Source organism: Chionomys nivalis, chromosome 20 (assembly GCF_950005125.1).
Source record: "Chionomys nivalis chromosome 20, mChiNiv1.1, whole genome shotgun sequence".
NCBI lineage: Eukaryota > Metazoa > Chordata > Mammalia > Rodentia > Cricetidae > Chionomys > Chionomys nivalis.
In genome coordinates this window covers 30,361,837-30,380,129 of record NC_080105.1, presented here as the reverse complement: position 1 = coordinate 30,380,129, position 18,293 = coordinate 30,361,837, and the positions used below count along the sequence as shown (strand labels likewise).

The following is an 18,293-nucleotide window of genomic DNA, read 5'->3' as shown; positions in this document are numbered from 1 at the left end:
CTGGGCAAAAATTAACTATTATACTGCTAACTTACAGACAGACAGACAGACAGACAGACAGACAGACAGACACACACACACACACACACACACCAACACAGGCAACCTCTGCCCCTTATGGGAGAATGATGCAAAGTTTCACCTTTGTCCACCTGGGACTCCAGATGATCCATTGCAGTCATAGATGGAGCAAGCTGCAGCTCACTGGACACAATTGTGAGGGCCCAAGGTGAGGCACTTAAAATATCCGTCATCAGCAGGAAGGGGATGTCCGCATAGACTCTTTCCAGGTGCTCAAACTGCCACCAAGCAAGACGAAAGGTCAGCGATTGCTCTAACCCACTTCACATTTCCCTTCCAACTCTCTAACTGACGTGAGTCCCAGGATGCCCCACAGGAGCATACCTTTGTGGAGACGAATCTGACTGCGACATCAAATGGAAAGACGGTTTCTATGGTTACAGTTTCATCCTGCAAGACAACAGCAGGCACTTATTCGATGGCTTTTTAATATCTCTTAACATGAAGTTTTAAAGTTAGAATGCATACAAAGCACAATCCAGAATTGATTGATAAACAACTCCAAGTTACACATTAAGAAGCAGGGGCCTTTTCCTAGACAACATTTGTAGAAATCTACACAATGACCTGCTCTGTCTAGTAATCACCTGCTGTCTCACAGTCACCCGGTACAGTGCTTCTGCATTACTCATCTCAGGATGGAGTGAAGAAGGCAGGACAGGCATCACTACCGCTCTACACAAGACGAGCCACATGTTAAGAAGATAAAGGGACTTGCCCAATGTCACAAATGTGGCCAAGTCCAGAATCTGCACCCTCTTCTCATGCAAATTCTTTACCTTACTTTGGCTCAAAATAACTGAAAAAATCTCAGAGTAATGTTACAGACACTGATATAATTGCCATGCACATATAATGTAAGCTCATAACTATCTACTATGTCTAAGTTTTAAGATGGAAGTCATGTGGCTACAATGGGAGTGACAAAGGTGAACATCTGACCACGGAGCTCGATTCTAACCTAACAGCTGGATCTCCCCTCTAAAGACTAAAAACAAACAGCCCAACACACTGGTGAGAAATCTTTTCAGAAGATTATGTTAGGTCAGTGGGGTGGCTCAAAGGATAAAGATGCTTGTTTCCAAGTCTGGACAGCTGAGTTCAGTTCCTGAAACCCACACAGCGGGAGAGAACCAACTCCCACAATTGTTCCCCAACTTTCATTACGCACTACGGCACGCACGTATGTACATGAGCACACAAACACATGTACAATACACAAATGTAAATGGAAGAAGGTTGTGTTGGTTAGAAGTTCAGGCTGTAATGTCAGACAGATGTTTGTCATGTGACTTAGGAAAGTCACACATATAAACCTAGACCCTAGGGCTTAGTTTCCTAATATTCAGAGGTGATGAGAATTAAATGAGATAGTGCAAGCTTGGCATGGTGGTAGACGCCTTTACTACCAGCACTCGGCAGGCAGAGGCGGCAGATCTCTCCAAGTTTAAGCCAGTCTGATCTACATAGTAAGTTCTGGGAAAGCCAGAGCTATACAGGAAAAAACCTATCTACAAAAAAAAAAAAATAGTGTGGAGATTGGCAGCCCATCTCCTAGGTCCTGTCTAAGAGGCTCTGATCACACCAGGCTATGTGAAGTTCCTGACAGTATTACTGGCCTTGTTCTTAACTAGGAAGCATTGCTCACCCTTTCAACAACCATTTTTCTTCCAATAACTTATAAACAGCTCACGGCCCACAACTTCTACAAAACCCACACTATAATAACCTCCAATTCCCAGGTTTTTGTTTCTGCTGGGCTGAAAGGTGGATCTATAAGGTGACATGTTACTGCCAAGATCAAAAAGATATTAAAATATGACAAAATGGAAGTACTTCATACATGAAAAGTGATCATAAAAAAATACCTTGTGACACTTGCAAACAATTTCTTTTCCTTCAACAGTTGTATTGATCAGGTAAGAAACATACACAAGGAACATTCTGGAGCCCACTGTTCCACAGCGAACATACACTGTTTTTTCCAGCTGCAACACAGTAAGCACTGTAATTAATGTTACGGAGAAGACAAAGTTCCCATTTAGAGACTCCTAGTCACATCTTTACACAGGTTGTTACAGTGTGGCTGCTGTGACTGATGAAAACTGCCACCAGCCACCAAGAACCCTGAGCCAACTCTCAGGACGCAAACCTCCAAATCTTTTACTCTCTCTGTCGACTTCCCAGAAAACAGAAATTGACTGAGAAGTTCTTGCAGCTACAGACACCAGTGATTTCACCAGCAACAATCCACAGGAGGGTTGTTTGTTCTAAAACCCTGCATAGAAACTGACTATGACATTTTACATACTTAAATATTAAAATGCGTGAGAGATGTGGGCTAGCGGCCACTGTCCCAGAGCTCTGCGATGCTCCTCTAGAACTACAGACCCACCAGACCCTGCTGAGCATGCTCCCCTGCTACTTTAGAACTACAGACCCACCGGCATCCTCTCCGGGCCCTGCTGAGCATGCTCACCTGCTCCCCTGCTCCCCTGCTCCCCACCCACCGGCATCCTCTCCTGGTCCTGCCGAGCAAGCTCCCCTGCTCCCCACCCACCGGCATCCTCTCCGGGCCCTGCTGAGCATGCTCCCCTGCTCCCCTGCTCCCCTGCTCCCCACCCACCGGCGTCCTCTCCGGGTCCTGCCGAGCAAGCTCACCTGCTCCCCGGGATGTAAGTCTCCCACAGGAATGTCCGTGAGTAAGGCGGGGTAGGACTCATCACACAGCTCTGCTCCATGAAGAGTCACGTGAGTTTTCTGAGTTAGGTTGGCATCCTGCCCTATGATGGTTGATACAGTGGTGTTTTAGGACATTATTGTAACAATGACTACTATACAAAGCGCACTATATTGTACCATCTTTTAAACAAATATCCTGTCTTGTTACTATGCTGGTGCAAAGGGAACTATGGTCTCAGACTGTGCATTTTAGCTCACTGTAATTCATCTTTATGAATCAAAGTTGGAACTATTACAATCAATGTATTTTTGCCAATGAGAAAGAAGTTTTTTTCTTATAATGTAAAAAAAAATCTGTGCTTTGGGATTGAAGAAAATCCTGGCAATCATTTGCACTCTGCTGGCTGTGGAAGTGTTTTCCCGGCAAAAAGTTGTAGCGATACTTAAAGAAGGGTAGTCAGTTGGCAAGAGGCCAGCCAGGTAAGCATGGTGGATAGGGCAGCATTTCACAGTCCAGTGCATTCCGTGTCAGAAGCACCAGCTGTACGATGCGGTCGGTGTTGCAGAGAACCGGGAGCTTTCCAGTGTGCAGTGCCCGCTACAGGCGCCGTGCTTCTCAGCGCACCTCACTGATCTGCTGCGCATGCTTCTCCTACTGACAGCTTCACCGGGGCACAGAAAGCTGCCATGAGTCAACCTAGCAGCAGGACAGCAGACAGCGACCTTATTGGTGCTGTTTGGTGAGCTTTTTGATGCAAGTCTGTCTTTGCAAAATGCTTTGGAGCTGCCTCTTAACCCGTCTCTGAGCTGGTCATTGCCAGCTCTCACCTCACCATTGGGTCAGAAAAACAGTTTGCTATTGTACAAAATATGAGAGCAACAGTTGAAATGATCCCTCCTTCCTTTTCAGTCAGCTCATGGAGGTATCTACTTATGGCACTTCCCACCTCTTCCTCTTGCCTCAGATGCTGACCACCACAGAACAGACCAGGGTGAGTTCCTTGGCAAGTTCTTGTAGAGATCTGAAAGATCAGTTTTGATGATTGCCCTCAAACGGTCACTGACTCCGAATCTTCAACAACCACCACATTGTGTTTGTTCAAAGGTCAAATGATGTGGGAGGTCCTTATGTATATGTGTTGCTTTTATTGGTTAATGAATAAAGTTATTTCAGCCAATAGCTTAGCAGAGTAAAGTCAGGCAGGAAATCCGAGCAGAGATAAAGAGGGCAGAGTCAAATGAGACGCCAGTCAGCCGCCAAGGAAATAAGACATGTAGAAAATGAGGTAATGCTATGGCCACGTGGCAATACACAGACTAACAGAAATGGGTTAAAGTGTAAGAGCTAGGTAGAAATACACCTGAGCCATTGGCCAGTGTTGTAATTAATATAGTTTCTGTGTGATTATTTGGGTCTGGGTGGCTAGGAAACGATAGGGCAGTATCCATTTACAGTCGAAAGTCTTGCTGATGTTGCAAGCTGTTGCCAATGCTTTATTATCCATTTTTAACTTGTGTAAGAAAACTGCTCAATGGGTCATCAAGTAAAAGCACTTGTTGCCAGTCCCGATAACCAGAGCTTAATCCCCCAAACACACATGACTGAAGGAGAGAATCAATGCCCACAAGTTGTCCTTTGACCTCCACATGTATGCTATGGTACATATAACCTACCCCGAAATAAGTAAAACTTTATGCAACCAAAAATTTCTTTTAAAGAAAATTATTCAAATTTGCTCTTTGTACAACACAATTTCCACAGTATAACAGAAATATAAAATAAATAGCAAGTAGTAATTATCAAAAAGACATAAAGGGAGAAACCCATATTAAAACCATGTATAATATAGCCACATTATTAATAATCAATAATTCAAATATCAAACGGCAAATTTCAACAATGCAAAAAAAAAAACCCCAGTGACTTTTGCACCAACATAATTGACCAAATTAAAAAATGAATGCTTACCCGGCTTTAAGCCAGCAGTGAGCTTCACATCCCTGATTTGGGACTTTTCATGGGATTGAACAGTTACAACCAAACAATACATCTCATTCATTAGGGCAGGAGGCTCATGTCGCAGGTGTACAGAAATGTTTGGGACTCTTGAAATGATCCTTTGGAAAGAAACAGCTCAGTAATCAACTTAAAGAAGTGAAGTAATTCAGGGCAGCATTTAAAGAAAATAAGACGATCCAATGTGTTTTCAAAGCACACTTACATTGTGCTCGCCTGGACTGTGATGCTGTCCCAGTGAACCTCACTGTCAGGAAGTTTTGGTCGTCTTTTGAAAGACCTTGCAGCCTGCAGGGCTTCCTGGGCGGACGCAGCATCTCCTCCTCCTCCCTGCCAGCTCAAAACCACACACCGGCCTGACTCACTGCCCAGAACCAGATCCACAGAGGTAATCTGTACAAGGAAGATGAAGCAGAAATTCAATCACATACCTGCTGATCATCGTCCCCTGTCAACATCACAGTGAGGACCATCACACCTAAGTTCACCTTGCTACGTGCAGGATGGGAAAGAACAGAACCCTCTCACTCTGGGCAGGTGCTCATTATACCTGGGACATCCAAGTAATGTAAAGATATGTACAGATGTGATATATAGGTGTTGTTATAGCTATGATGCATAGATGGATAGATGTGTGGATGTGTAGATATGCTGCCAGCACTTGACAGACAGATGATCGTTGGTGGACGCGGACGGAAATAAGGAAGTACTGCTGATACATTCACAACCTAGTGTCTAATCCCACAAACATTTCGGCTGAAAGTACTTATAACATTAGTAATGAAATGTTTTATTAGCTGAATATCACTTTCAAATAAATGCGTTACCAAAGGACTCAACATAAGATTATTGATTATAATGATAGGTTTCCTCAGATACCAAGTAAAAAATAAAATACAGTTATAAGTGTCACTGAGAACACAGTCCAAGAATGGAGCTGTGCTAGGGCAATTCTGAGAGTTTGTGGGAAAACTAGACAAGAGTCTTGTGACCTCGGTTTCTTCAAAACCACAGTATTATTCTTGGACTATGCTTTTGTGCCCCTCTACAGAAAAACATGTTTGTGCCACAGGCAACTTGTCCTTGTGATCACGCACAGCTTGAATATAACAGGGCATAAACTGTGTGATGTTCTGAATAAAGCTGGCTACTGAGTGAGTCTTCAGTCTCCCTCATCTTTAGGCCCCACTCTCCCAGGTTCACGCTGCCAATTGGAGCGGTAAACATCTAGGGATTTAGTCAAATCACTAAGGACATTTAAATGGGAGAAACTGAAAGTGTTGGGTATTAGTCAGAAGTTCAGTTACTTCACAGAGTTTACTATGCAAACGCGAGCAGTAAATCTTAAGTATACGCATTTTAACTATGTCCCAGGTTTATCACAGCTAACACTCTCTTACAGGTCATGGAAAACAAGCACTTAGTGAACACTGCCAGCACTGACCTGGACTGAGGGAACCCCACAAGCCCGAGGTACCATTATCACCATCCCCATCTTACAGATGAAGGCGCTGAGACACAGAGGTTAGAATGCCTGAGACCTCTCAAGCTACAGAGCTACAATTGAAGCGTATGCAGCTGGCTCCAGAGTATATACAACACAAGGTATCACTTTCATCACACAGCTGCCGATACTATGTCAACCTGCTAAAATAGTTATCTTCATTGTCTTTAGATAGATGCAAACAGCAATGTTTGAACAATAAAAAGATAAGCTCTACACAGAGAAACCCTGTCTCAAAAACAAATAAACAAACAAAAGATAAACTCTAAATTAGGTCCTATTATGTAAATTTGTTGTATTATATAATATAAATTGTTGAAAACTTCTTAACTGATAATTTAGTCATTAAAAAATGAGATTGGTCTTATATAGTAAGAGCAAACAATGTCTAATTATACTACTGAGTGAGAAAAAGCTGGGATTAGAGTATTATGTATATAATATATAGGAATACATAGAATATATTCCTATTGTTGTCCATCAGGCTGGGGATTGAATCCAGGACCTTGTGCATGCTAGGAAGAATTCATTCTACCCCTGAACTACATCCATGGGGCCCAATTCTTTAACTGAATAATTTTGAAGTACAAATATGTTGATGAAGAGCATATGGAAGGAAAACTTTTAACATAAACATACTGCTTTTGTCAGTGAAATTATATTTGAGCAAATTTATAACTAACCTCAATTTTCTTTCCCACATCTTCAGTTTTTGCAACAAATTTGAATGACAACTTTCTCGTTTTGCCAGGAACTAAGCACATCTTTCCTTGAGTCAGATTCTCCAAGACTTCGCTTGCTTTGGACGCTTCTTCTAGTACACAGAACTGGTTGTAGCCCTTGGAGAGAGGTGAGCAGAGTCATGTGCAGGCATCAAACACCCGAGTGATTCGAAACACATTAGTTCCAGTCCAAACGATCCTGGACTCAAGAGTTTACCTACTCAGTGCTCACACCAAGAAAGACTCGACTTCTGGAAGCACTGATTCTCACGGAAAAACAAAAGGTGCATTCCTTGTTACACCAGGGATCACCATCTATCACTCTTTCCTTAAAAACAAAAACCTCCTTACTTTCCATTACTATTTATGTGAGCCTCTGTGTGTGTGCGTGTGTGTGTGCATGGGTGCTCTCTGTGTGTGTAACAGAGTCACCACTCCCATCTGCTAATAAGCCTAGGAGCTTCTAAGAGCCGCCTCCTCTCACAGAGGACAAATAACCATCACAGGAAATCCTTATCTACTCTATTCTCATTTCTGGCTGACGATTTTCAAACACCCATTTTCTTTGTTTCTTTGCGGTCTGCAGTTTGAATTTCAAATAAGATACAATCAGCATACAAGAAGAATTTAAAGTTGATATTTTATTCTACAATGGCATTCTTAGTAGTTTCTAACTATGAAAGAAGCTCATGCCTCATATTTAGAAAAGCAATGGACTTGGAGGCAATTCAAGGAAAAGGAACGTAACGGTCCCTGGACTACCCTCTAATGTCACGATGAGAATTTCACAATGAAGGGGACCGGAAACAACAGCAACAATCTGTCCCGGAACCTAAGAGTCTTAGCTGTGGAAGACAGCGAAGGCTATGGGAGACAATGCACTCAGGGGAGGTTTGCCCGAGAAGGTGACAAATCTGGAAGAATCAGCTAGTCAAAGAAGGCAAACTGAGTCAGACCAAAGCAGCAGCATGCACAGAGCTCCTGCCCCTCATCCAGCCTACACACACACACACACACACACACACACACACACGGTGGAAACACATCAAGTGATACACTACCTGATTATTGAAGCTGACACAGAGCTTGGAAAACCTAATGGGGTGTGGACAGTCAGCCTTCAGATAAACATCAAACTGAACAGGAACATCCACGTGAAAACTCGGAGCGTGAAACTTGGCTTTGCATTGTACTAGAAATCAAACAAGAAGAGCAGAGTCAGGCGGGGCCAGGCACTCCATACATTGCCCTGGGAGTTCCCTACAGAAACGGCTCATCTGCAGTCTTACTGCCTTCTTGCTTACAGTGTTCTACAGGGGGCAGCTGTTCAGCAAACACAGACACAACTCTCTCTGATTAAGAAACCAAGGGTAAATAAAAATCACCTGCTTCCCGAATGCTAGGATTAAAGGTGTGCACCACCACTGCCCAGCTCCATAAACATTTTTAATTTTAAAAACACACTTGTTGATAAAATGTTGGTGCCAAAACTTAAAAGGAAAAGGAGTCGTTTTGAATTAGCTTATTTCAAAACTCCTGCCTAGACAATAAAGTATACTTTTGGCTGTGAACCTAGCCTTTATTGGCTGAGCCATCTTTCCAGCCCAAAAAACCATAAAACTTTATTTAAAATAGGTATCTATTCAAGAATACTTCATATAAGACTTGAATTACAAATAAAAAGCAAATTATTTTTAATAAATAAAGAATTTGAGCAGGGGAAAATTTCAACCACTGCTTCCCAGAACAATAAGAAATTTGAATTCACTTTTTCTAAGTGGGTCACCCTAACAAACGCATTCATGAAATCGTTCTATTATAGTGTTATTTATTTAATATGTAAGCCTATGGTTACGACCACTTTGGGTTCACATATTAAATATCCACATTATGATTCACAGCAGCAGCAAAATTACAATTATGAAGTAGCAACAGCAATAATTTTATGGCTGGGGTCACTTCAACCTAAGCAATTGTACTAAAGGGCTGCTGCACCATGCGGAAGGGTGAGAACCACTGATGTCAACTATGTTGTTACACATATAGCATAGTTTTTAAAAAAAGAAAAAAGACAAAACTGGAAAATGTTCTTCCTCGTGGTGCTTTAAAGTAATAATGAATTGGACAAAGGCCTTCGTCATTCACGTATTTATTCGATAAATACTTGTTTAACCTGAAACACAGTATTGGCTAGCTCACTGCTGTGACACCGAGGAGAAGAATGACCCATTACTATCCACTAGATGGCTGTCTTCTGAGCTCCTGTCATATTTATTGTTCTGCCTCTATCCACGGCAGACAAAGGATTCTCTGGACACTGTGGATGTTGCTTACACACCAAATGGCACGAACTCCTGTACGCCTATTGTGAAAACATTGCTTCCAGCCAGGGAGACCCGGTCAGCCCACAGCTTCTGAGCAGTCTTCATAGCTGAGGCATCACAGTCAGGTTCAGGGTCAGGGCTGTCATTCTGCAATCAGAGTTCCAAATTTGCACGATTAGCTGGGGGAAAGTCCATACAGATGCAGGTCTGTGTACATGCCGTACACCTCTGTCAACAAATTATCAACCCACCATTAAAACGTTCATGAGGTTCCTCTCTATCCGGGACTTCTGATCATCTTTCAGAGTTGAAGCTGAGATAGGAAAAGAAAGTAGAACGGTAAGGCGGGCAGCTCAGTTGGTCCCCTGCTTGTGGGGTTCAGGCCACTAAGAACTGCCCAAGGGTGCCGAGAACTGGGTCACCTCTCCAGTGTTGCTAAAATGTTGTTGACGTGTGGACCTCCTTTGAGACAAGGCTGCTCATTGGCCTGGAGGTCAGCAAGCCCCAGTCTTCCTGTGCCCACAGCCCCAGCAGTGCGCTTAGACACACGGGCCACCATGCCTGGCACACACATGGGTGCTGGCAGTTAAAACTGGGCAAGCATTTTACCAACTTAAGATATTTTTGAATCAATACTTCTAAGATGACTAAGCACAGTGAATTTCATATAATAAAAGTACTTTTTTTGCTTGTTTGTTTTGAGACAGAGTCTTTATGTGAGCCTGGCTGTCCTCAGACTCACTCTGTAGACCAGACTGGCCTTGAACTCAGGAGATCCATGCGTCTCTGCCTCCTGGGAATAAAGGTGTGCACCACCACGTCCAGCACAAAAGTACTTCCAAATTCCTGACAATAAACCATCATTCCAATTTAAAAAATATTAATGATGCAAACAATTGCATCGTTACCTCTTCCAAGGAGTTCTAGAGAATAAGTAATGTAATCCTTTAACTGGGCCATGAGGTAGGAACACTTGAGAGCTGTTGTCAGTATGGAGGTGAGCAGAGTCCACCACCCTTCGCTCCGGTAGTCACACATGACGTAATCCAGCAGCCTAAGAGAGGGAGGAAGACGGGCTCTCCAGAGGGTGGAAAGGCCTCGGAGAACTCCATGTGCTCTTCTCACGACATAAACTCACAAGTCCTACTGGGACACCTCAGCGGCTACCGTTCACATCTGGCTACAGCTGAGGTTACCTAGAAACTTAACCAATTATGTAGCAGAGGACACTTGAGAAGATATCACATAACTGGAATTAAATAAAAATAGGCACAGTAAAGACAAATCCTGCAATGTAAGTGTCTATTCCGATTACATTGTAAGGCAATCAGTACTTGTGAAAATAAACAGCAAATCTGACTCACTTCAGAGCTTTGGTATAGTCCTTGGCATAATAATATTCCTCTCCCATCTGAACCACTGCAAAGGAAAAGAAGGCTTAAGAACTGAGCACTCCTCCAAGCAGCACAGAGCGGGTGTGCTGGGTACATACTGAGGTGGCTCTTCATCCGGGGACACTTGTACTTCTTGAACTGTGCGACAGCATTGCTCAGAAGAGTGATTACGATCTCCTGTTGGGACAGAAAAGGCGTGGGGCGTTGGAGTCAAAACTGTCTCCTGTTTTACTAGAATAGTGCCCACGTGGTTTATACTGGGGTCGGGGAGCAACTCACAGAGTGGACAACACTTCTTTCCTTCAGCTGAATGGCGAGAATGCCCGCTTTCTCTTTGTCGGGGTCAGAAAGATCAAAGCCTATGTACGACAAGAAGCAACCCAGCTTAGCTCACTGAACAGAACTCCTCACGCCAACTCCTGGAGCCTTCACTAGAACAGAGCGCATTTAAGACTGCGAACATTCTGGAATCTTAAAGATTCTCAGAGACAGTGTTATTATCATGGAGAGTTCTCGGAGTTTCTTTTCTGAGAGAACGTTCCTAACCCTGGTGTTCTCTTCCCGTCACACCCTCGTGCTCTATGGACAACTGAAGTGTGTGACTCAGTAGCACCTAAGGTGCCACTGCCACAGATGCTGCCCAGTCAAATGTGCACTGAATGCAGAAAGATGAACACAAACTCTTTTTAAGGCAATACATAGTAATGCCATTTTAAAATGTTAAATAAAATCACCAAAGTTAAAATGCTTAAATACTCAAATGTTTTAGTCACATCAATGCTTTTAACTCTAAGTTACTCTAATATATGATGAAAGAAACCATTCTAAAAACTAAGAGCACAAATCTTAAAATGAACCAACAAGCAAACAAAAACCAGACTAGGAAAGCACATTTTTAAAGAAGTTTAAAAAGCATAGATATGAATTTCAATATAGTTTTCCCCGGCTCCATTGCCATTACACAGTAGGAAAGTCATCTGTCTGAGAATGAAAGGAAAAGAAGAAAAATTACTTACTTAGGATTCCTTGCCTCCAGGGTCTCTGTCCATAGAAGTCAAGAACACCTGTTTGTGTTTCTAAGGGATCAGGACTGGGGTACATCACAGAGGCCTGCAATCCAAAAAACAGAGCTAAGGAAGAGCTTATGAAATTCATCCCAAATTAACTCTCGGCCAATCTTTGACCGAATAAAGAAATATCCATAAATATAAGCATCAAAAATTGTCTAAAAGCACCATTATAAATATTTTAACATGCTTTATTAACATTTGGAAATCCTATAAACCTTAAGTAGGTGTGGTGGTGTGTGCCTTTGATCCTAGCACTCAGGCAGAAGCAGGCAGATCTCTGGGATTTCAAGCCCAGCCTGGTCTACAGAGCTAGTTCTAGGACAGTCAAGGCTACACAGAGAGACCCTGTCTCAAAAAAACAAAAACGAGAGAGAGAGAGAGAGAGGGAGAGAGAGAGAGAGAGAGAGAGAGAGAGAAAATTCCTATAAACTGAAATCATTGGTTGTGATGACTTCACTCACAAATCATCGACATTATATGGAGTCCTGACAAAAAGAGCCATTTTTTTCTCATTATTACTTCTGTATTAATTCTGGTATTGGTGGAAAGGGTATTTTCTGGCACTAAAAAGAACATATTTACAATTCCTTTTCTCTTTTGTGTATCTAAAACCAAATGTAATATAATTACATTATTGAGAAATTCTACAACACCCAAAGGAAAAAGATAAAATTCCAAGTTACTAATCTCCTGCCACTTGTTAAGACACACGTTATTCTCTACTGCAGCACAAACCTTAGTTGTAACCAATCAGCACCATATGTCAAGCTACTTTTTCCATTTAAATATGTTCTGTACATATCACTTTAACACTAAATTTTTCTAAACATTTGCCTTCTCGTGCTTCCCTGCTGCTACATATATTAATAAAGTCTTTATAATATTCCTATTTTACAGACCGGAGAGGTGGCTCAGCAGTTTAAGAGCACTAGCTGCTCTTTCAGAGAACCAGGGTTCAAATCCCAGCACCCACAGCTCACAACTGTCTATAACTCTAGTTCCAGAGGATCTGGCACCCTCAAACAGACACACATGAAGGCAAAACACCAATGCACATAAAAGTAAATAAATCTTTAAAAAGAAAATTCCTATTTTACACTGCAACCAATAAGCCTATGAGAACTTCATAACTAAAGGTTGGTACTGACCCTTCACATCCATCATCCTACTTCTGAAAATGAAATTTTGTGTCAAGAGATTATGCCTAGGTTTAAAGCTCCTCAATTTACTTTCTATTCTATTGACTCGAACTTGTTAATGCCCCAGTCCACATATTCTTTACAAAACCAAGTTTAAATCATCTATTAAAATACTATATTTAAATCACAATAAGACAAATTTTAAAAATTTAATACATGCAAAACCTGCTCAAGCAAGTTTAAAAGTAGAATACCTGGGTTAAAATTGAAAAGTCAAAATAATTTGAAAGATATTCAAAGACAAAGGGGGAAAAATCAATACTATGAGCCCTAGCTTCTCTGAAGGAAAGGTTACAGTGTCCTGAGTGCGAGGTGATGCAGGCCAGGACTTACATCATGATCACAGAGGGCTTTGGCGTGCTGTTTCCGCTCCTGCGCATAGTAAGCTGCCTGCTGATAGTAGAAACCAGGGTTCTGTGTCTGAATAGCTGTCAACCCCAACTTAATGGCTTCATCAAACAAATCTCCAAAGGCCTGAAATCTTAAAGAAAACAAACCAAGGGATGAAAAGAATGGATAGTACAGGGAAGGAAAAGCAGCTTACTTCTAACAAGTATTCATTCTGGAGACCGTAAGCTCAGCACACTACATTATTAAAGTAAAACTACTGAATAACAGCTAATTTACTTGTAAATAATAATATACAGTCGTGATGAATTACAAATAAAGTTCTTTCTTTAAGTTATCTGTGATAACTCAAGCCCATGACTACACCATTCAGACCTCAGCATCAACTTCACTCTTCAATTAAATCCAACTCTCTGGAGGCAACTTTATCTAGGTAATTGTTAATAGACACAGTCCTGGTTGGTCTTTTTGTTGTTAATTTGACACACGCTAGAGTTATCTGGGAGAGGAGCTTCAGGTGAGAAAATGCTTCTGTTAGAGGCCTGTGGGGAAGTCTGTGGGGCACTGTCTGGATTAGTGACTCCAGTTACTAATTACTCCAGTAATTAGTGATGTGGGAGGCGCCATTCCCTGTCGGTAGAGCCACCCCTGAGCAGGTGCTCCTGAATGGGTAATAAACAGGCTGAGCAAGTCATGAGGAGCAAGCCAGTAAGCAGAGTTCCTCTCCGGTCGCTGCTTCAGTTCCTGCCTTGAGTTTCTGCCTCCCCGCGTCCCCCCCCCCCCGCCCCCGACTTCTTAACTCTAAGACAGACACTAAGCTCTATGAAGCAGGAATTTTGTTTTGTGCTTTCCTATATTTTCAGGATACAAACACAAAGTGGAAACCCAAGAAATACACGCTGAATTCAAAAATGGTACCAGAAACTATCTGACTTCCATTAAGTAATCACACCAATCAATACATACTATTCCTGGATATATACCTGGGGCATAATATTAAAACCCTATTTAATAAGGAAAAAAAAAAACACCAAATTTTGTATATAGCCAAAGCCTTTGCTAACGTCATCTCTTCAAATCCAACATTTTATTTTTAAACTATTAAGAAAATGCAACTTCAACGTACTGTTTAGACATCCATGCAGCATGCTCAAACGCCAGCTCTGCACTTCCAATCTTTTTCTTACACAAGTCAATGTGCTTCCGAAACTGAGCAATTGCATCCAGTGGGGTGTTGTGCTGAAAACACAGCCTACAAATCTGGAGGGAAATGTAAAACTCAATCTCCAAATAAGGGAGAAGCCTAAAGACACATTCATACACATTGAAAATATGCAAACTCTAGGAGTAACTTTAAAAGAGCACACAATCTCAGCCTTTATTCCTGTGGAATGTGGTCCTCATTAGAACACTTTGAGAAATGAAGAAATAACTCAGTACACTCAATCTGTCCTATGCCTTAGAAAAGCCTTCCAGAATGTGGAGTTTTAAAAAATTATAACTAAGGAAAAACATAACAATGAGCTGTAATATTTCCAATGGGAATTAATAAAGGAGAGACTGACTTTGAGCATTAGAATTGTCAGGAAATTAAACATTTCTCCTGCATGATCAAGAGTTAGTTGCCTATACATCACTGAGGGCTACAGAAAATTTCAAAATGTCTTTTCCCTGGAACACTAGACACACATAGTTCCCAAACGGTACAATCTACATGAGCTGGTGGTAAACAGAAATCCAACAAAAATAAAGCCTAAATTTACTTCCATAAGCTTAGAACAACTTTTAATGTATTGTTTAGGTACAAATAAATATATAAAAAAATCTTTGTGTGCACGCGTGCACGTGTGTGGTGTGAAGTGTACCTGTGTGCACACGTAGAAGCTAGAAGACTCTGTAGTGCCTTGCTCTATTACTGTCTGTTTTACTTAGGAGAGCAGTCTCTCACGGAACCTGAAGCTCACAATTACAGCCACACTAGCCACCCAGTGAGCTCCAGGATCTGCCTGTGGACCCCACCTACCCCACCCCAGTCAGTGCTAGAGTTATAGGTATATGCCCCCACATCCAGCTTTTACGTGGGTTCTAGGGGTCCAAACTGAAACCCTCATGATTGTGCAGCAGGCACCTTACCCATCTGTGTCCTTCAGTCATTTCATTTTTGTTTTCAGAGGCAATCAGCATTTATCACATGGCCAGTACAATCTACAGACAGGCAAGTGTCTGAATATTCACAGTTACAAACTAGGTACCGTGTGGCACCAGGATTACTATGCTGAGTTACACCTTAATTAAGGATTATCTATCTAATCCCAAATATGAGAGTTGGCTTTTGTCAGTGTGACACAAACTTAGGCATATCTGTGAAGAGGGGCTCTTAGCTGAGGAAATTCTTCCATCAGATCACCAGTAGGCAATGATAGATATCAGAAGGACCCGGCCCACTGTAGGTGGTGCTGCCCCTGGGCTGATGGTCCTCAGTGCTGTAAGAAAGCAGCTGAGCAAGCCATGAAGGAGAAGTCAATAAGCAGCGCTCCTGCATGACCTCTGCATCAGCTCCTGCCTCCAGTTTCCTACCTCGGCTTCCCTCAATGGATTGTGACCTGAGACATTTCAGTCAAATCAACTCTTTCCTTCCCAAGTTGCTTTTAGTTATGAAACCAAACTAAGACACGTAGCTATCACTTCATCTTGACTGATGAAGCTGCCACATTCATAATTGAATAGTTATTAATGTCCCATGATAATTTATATAAACAATCACCCATTGTAAGGTTATTTCCAGTATTTTTTCTATTAGAAAATACAGTAAGTATCCATAGATTTTGAGTTACAGATAATCCCATAATTGGCAAAGAAATTTCCGGAAAAAAAAGGATTGTCAGATCAGGAAATATTCACTTTTAGATTTGTGTTCACTAAAAAAGTTCTCTACCACACATCACCCATCAGTGTCAGACATTGTTAAATGAGTGGGAAAACAATAACAGCCTTGCTTGTCTGCTGGAAGCCAGGGAGGAAGAACAGGTCATGACACAAGGATGGAACAGGGACAGGACAGGAATGGGACAAACAGGATTACTTCTACAATACACAATCTTAAAATGCTAAACAATATCTATGGTTTTACTAAAGTGAACTGAGCCAACAGTGGTAGTGTATGCTGCAGGCCCAGCTACTCAACGGGCTAAGGCAAAATCACTTGAGCCCCAGAGTTCAAGACTAGCTTAGGCAACAGTGAGTGAGAGCAAGTCTCAAAATACAAAAATAAACCCACTATACTAAATAGATGTATCTGTTCTATGGCTGAGTCATACTCCAGGAAATGCTTACATAATTTCCAATATGCTGCATCGTTTAAACTCAACAACAGGCAGCTTTCTAAATCTGACTACTTCTTTCTCTTACTCAGAAACAAACACTGAAAGACTCTCAATAATTAGTACCTAAAAACACAAAACACAGCTATTACTATGAGGCTGCTGAGAGTCAAGGCCATTTTTGAGTAAAGGACATCAAAAAACGGAACAAAATTCATCAAATACCAACTTTTCGTATCAAGAAACTGATTTTGATTTTTGCATTTAAAGAAGGTAATGTTGAAAGGTAAATCTCCTTTATTTCAAAGTAGAACTATACCTTGTAGTTTATAAATCCTGCCATCGTCTTAATTTCCAGAATATTAGTTTCATGGGCTCTCAATTCATGTACAAGGTTATAGGCAGTCCTATAATTCCTAAGTAAACATGAAGAAGGTGGTTAATTATGATAGAAATTAATGTTTAACATTCCCAAGAACAATATTAAGCACTCAGCAGCTCAACAACAGCATATATATATAATATGTATTATATATATAATATATATCCATATATATCCCCAGTAGTATACTGTTCTTTCTATAATTAACTAGCCAGTCAATAACAAGTAGAAACAAGTTGAAAACTGAGGGTAAATTGGATGGTTATCTAAAAATCACACTAAAAAATAAGCACTGTTTGGGGGCTGGAGAGATGGCTCAGTGGTTAAGAGCATTGCCTGCTCTTCCAAAGGTCCTGAGTTCAATTCCCAGCAACCACATGGTGGCTCACAACCATCTGTAATGAGGTCTGGTGCCCTCTTCTGGCCTGCAGAAGAATATTGTACTCATAATAAATAAATAAATAAAATAAATATTTAAAAAAAAAAAAAAAAGCACTGTTTGCTGGGCATGGTAGCACACTCCTTTAATCTCAGCACAGAGGCAGGAGAATCTCTGTGAGTTCAAGGCCAATCTGGTCTACATAGTGGGTTCCAAAACAGCCCAGGGCTACAGAGATTGTCTCAAAAAAAAAAGCACTCTTAATAAATACATACACGTGTATGTGTGTACTTTTGAGACAGTCTCACTAGATAGCCCAGGCTGGCCTGGAATTCGTTATTCAACCCAGGTTGGTCTTATCCTTTCCAGCAAATGGTCTCAACTGACACCACCCATCCACCAATAAAAATAAATGACATCAAATCCAGCTATTATTTTGATCTACTGCTGTTCTCTCCCCAATTATAAGATGAATAACTGATTCCTTTTAAATCCCTTTCCACACTGCCAATGTATATCCAAAACTCTGAGCTACCGCACAGAGATGGTATTTAATTAAACTGCAGTTGGTAAAAACAAAGGAATAAAACGTTTGAGCATGTCAACACACCTGCTACCCACCTTCAAGGCTCCAGCAGGGTCTTTAAATGAAAAATGATGCGATAAACTAAACAATTAATGATAAAGCCTATTTGAGTTGAATAAATGAATATTTCATGTTTATTATACTTTGAAAATTAGTTTCAAGAATTTTACTGAATATACAAATAGAAAAATAAAAACAGAAAAATTAAGAGTATTGTGACACTCTTTTCTTTAGATCATGAAATGTAGTTAAATTAGACCAGGAAGTTTATGACAACTTATTTCC

General features: G+C 41.2%; 1 protein-coding gene across 3 annotated transcripts in view; it reads right to left on the bottom strand.

Moving 5' to 3' along the window:
• The window catches only part of Trappc11 (trafficking protein particle complex subunit 11), a 41,862-nt gene that overhangs the window by 14,587 nt on the left and 8,982 nt on the right, over positions 1-18,293 (bottom strand). For all 3 annotated transcript variants that reach the window (XR_009055681.1, XM_057752635.1, XM_057752634.1), the window contains exons 8-25: positions 16,981-17,077; positions 14,468-14,601; positions 13,327-13,474; positions 11,741-11,834; positions 11,004-11,083; positions 10,823-10,901; positions 10,695-10,749; positions 10,239-10,384; positions 9,582-9,643; positions 9,345-9,477; positions 8,068-8,198; positions 6,968-7,123; positions 4,986-5,173; positions 4,733-4,881; positions 2,743-2,864; positions 1,950-2,069; positions 406-471; positions 143-299 (exon numbers count right to left, since the gene is read on the bottom strand). Coding sequence is in view for 2 of the 3 variants with exons in the window: in XM_057752635.1 (XP_057608618.1) it covers positions 143-299; positions 406-471; positions 1,950-2,069; positions 2,743-2,864; positions 4,733-4,881; positions 4,986-5,173; positions 6,968-7,123; positions 8,068-8,198; positions 9,345-9,477; positions 9,582-9,643; positions 10,239-10,384; positions 10,695-10,749; positions 10,823-10,901; positions 11,004-11,083; positions 11,741-11,834; positions 13,327-13,474; positions 14,468-14,601; positions 16,981-17,077 (2,117 nt within the window). In the remaining variant the exon portion in view is untranslated. The remainder of the gene's footprint in view (positions 1-142; positions 300-405; positions 472-1,949; positions 2,070-2,742; positions 2,865-4,732; positions 4,882-4,985; positions 5,174-6,967; positions 7,124-8,067; positions 8,199-9,344; positions 9,478-9,581; positions 9,644-10,238; positions 10,385-10,694; positions 10,750-10,822; positions 10,902-11,003; positions 11,084-11,740; positions 11,835-13,326; positions 13,475-14,467; positions 14,602-16,980; positions 17,078-18,293) is intronic.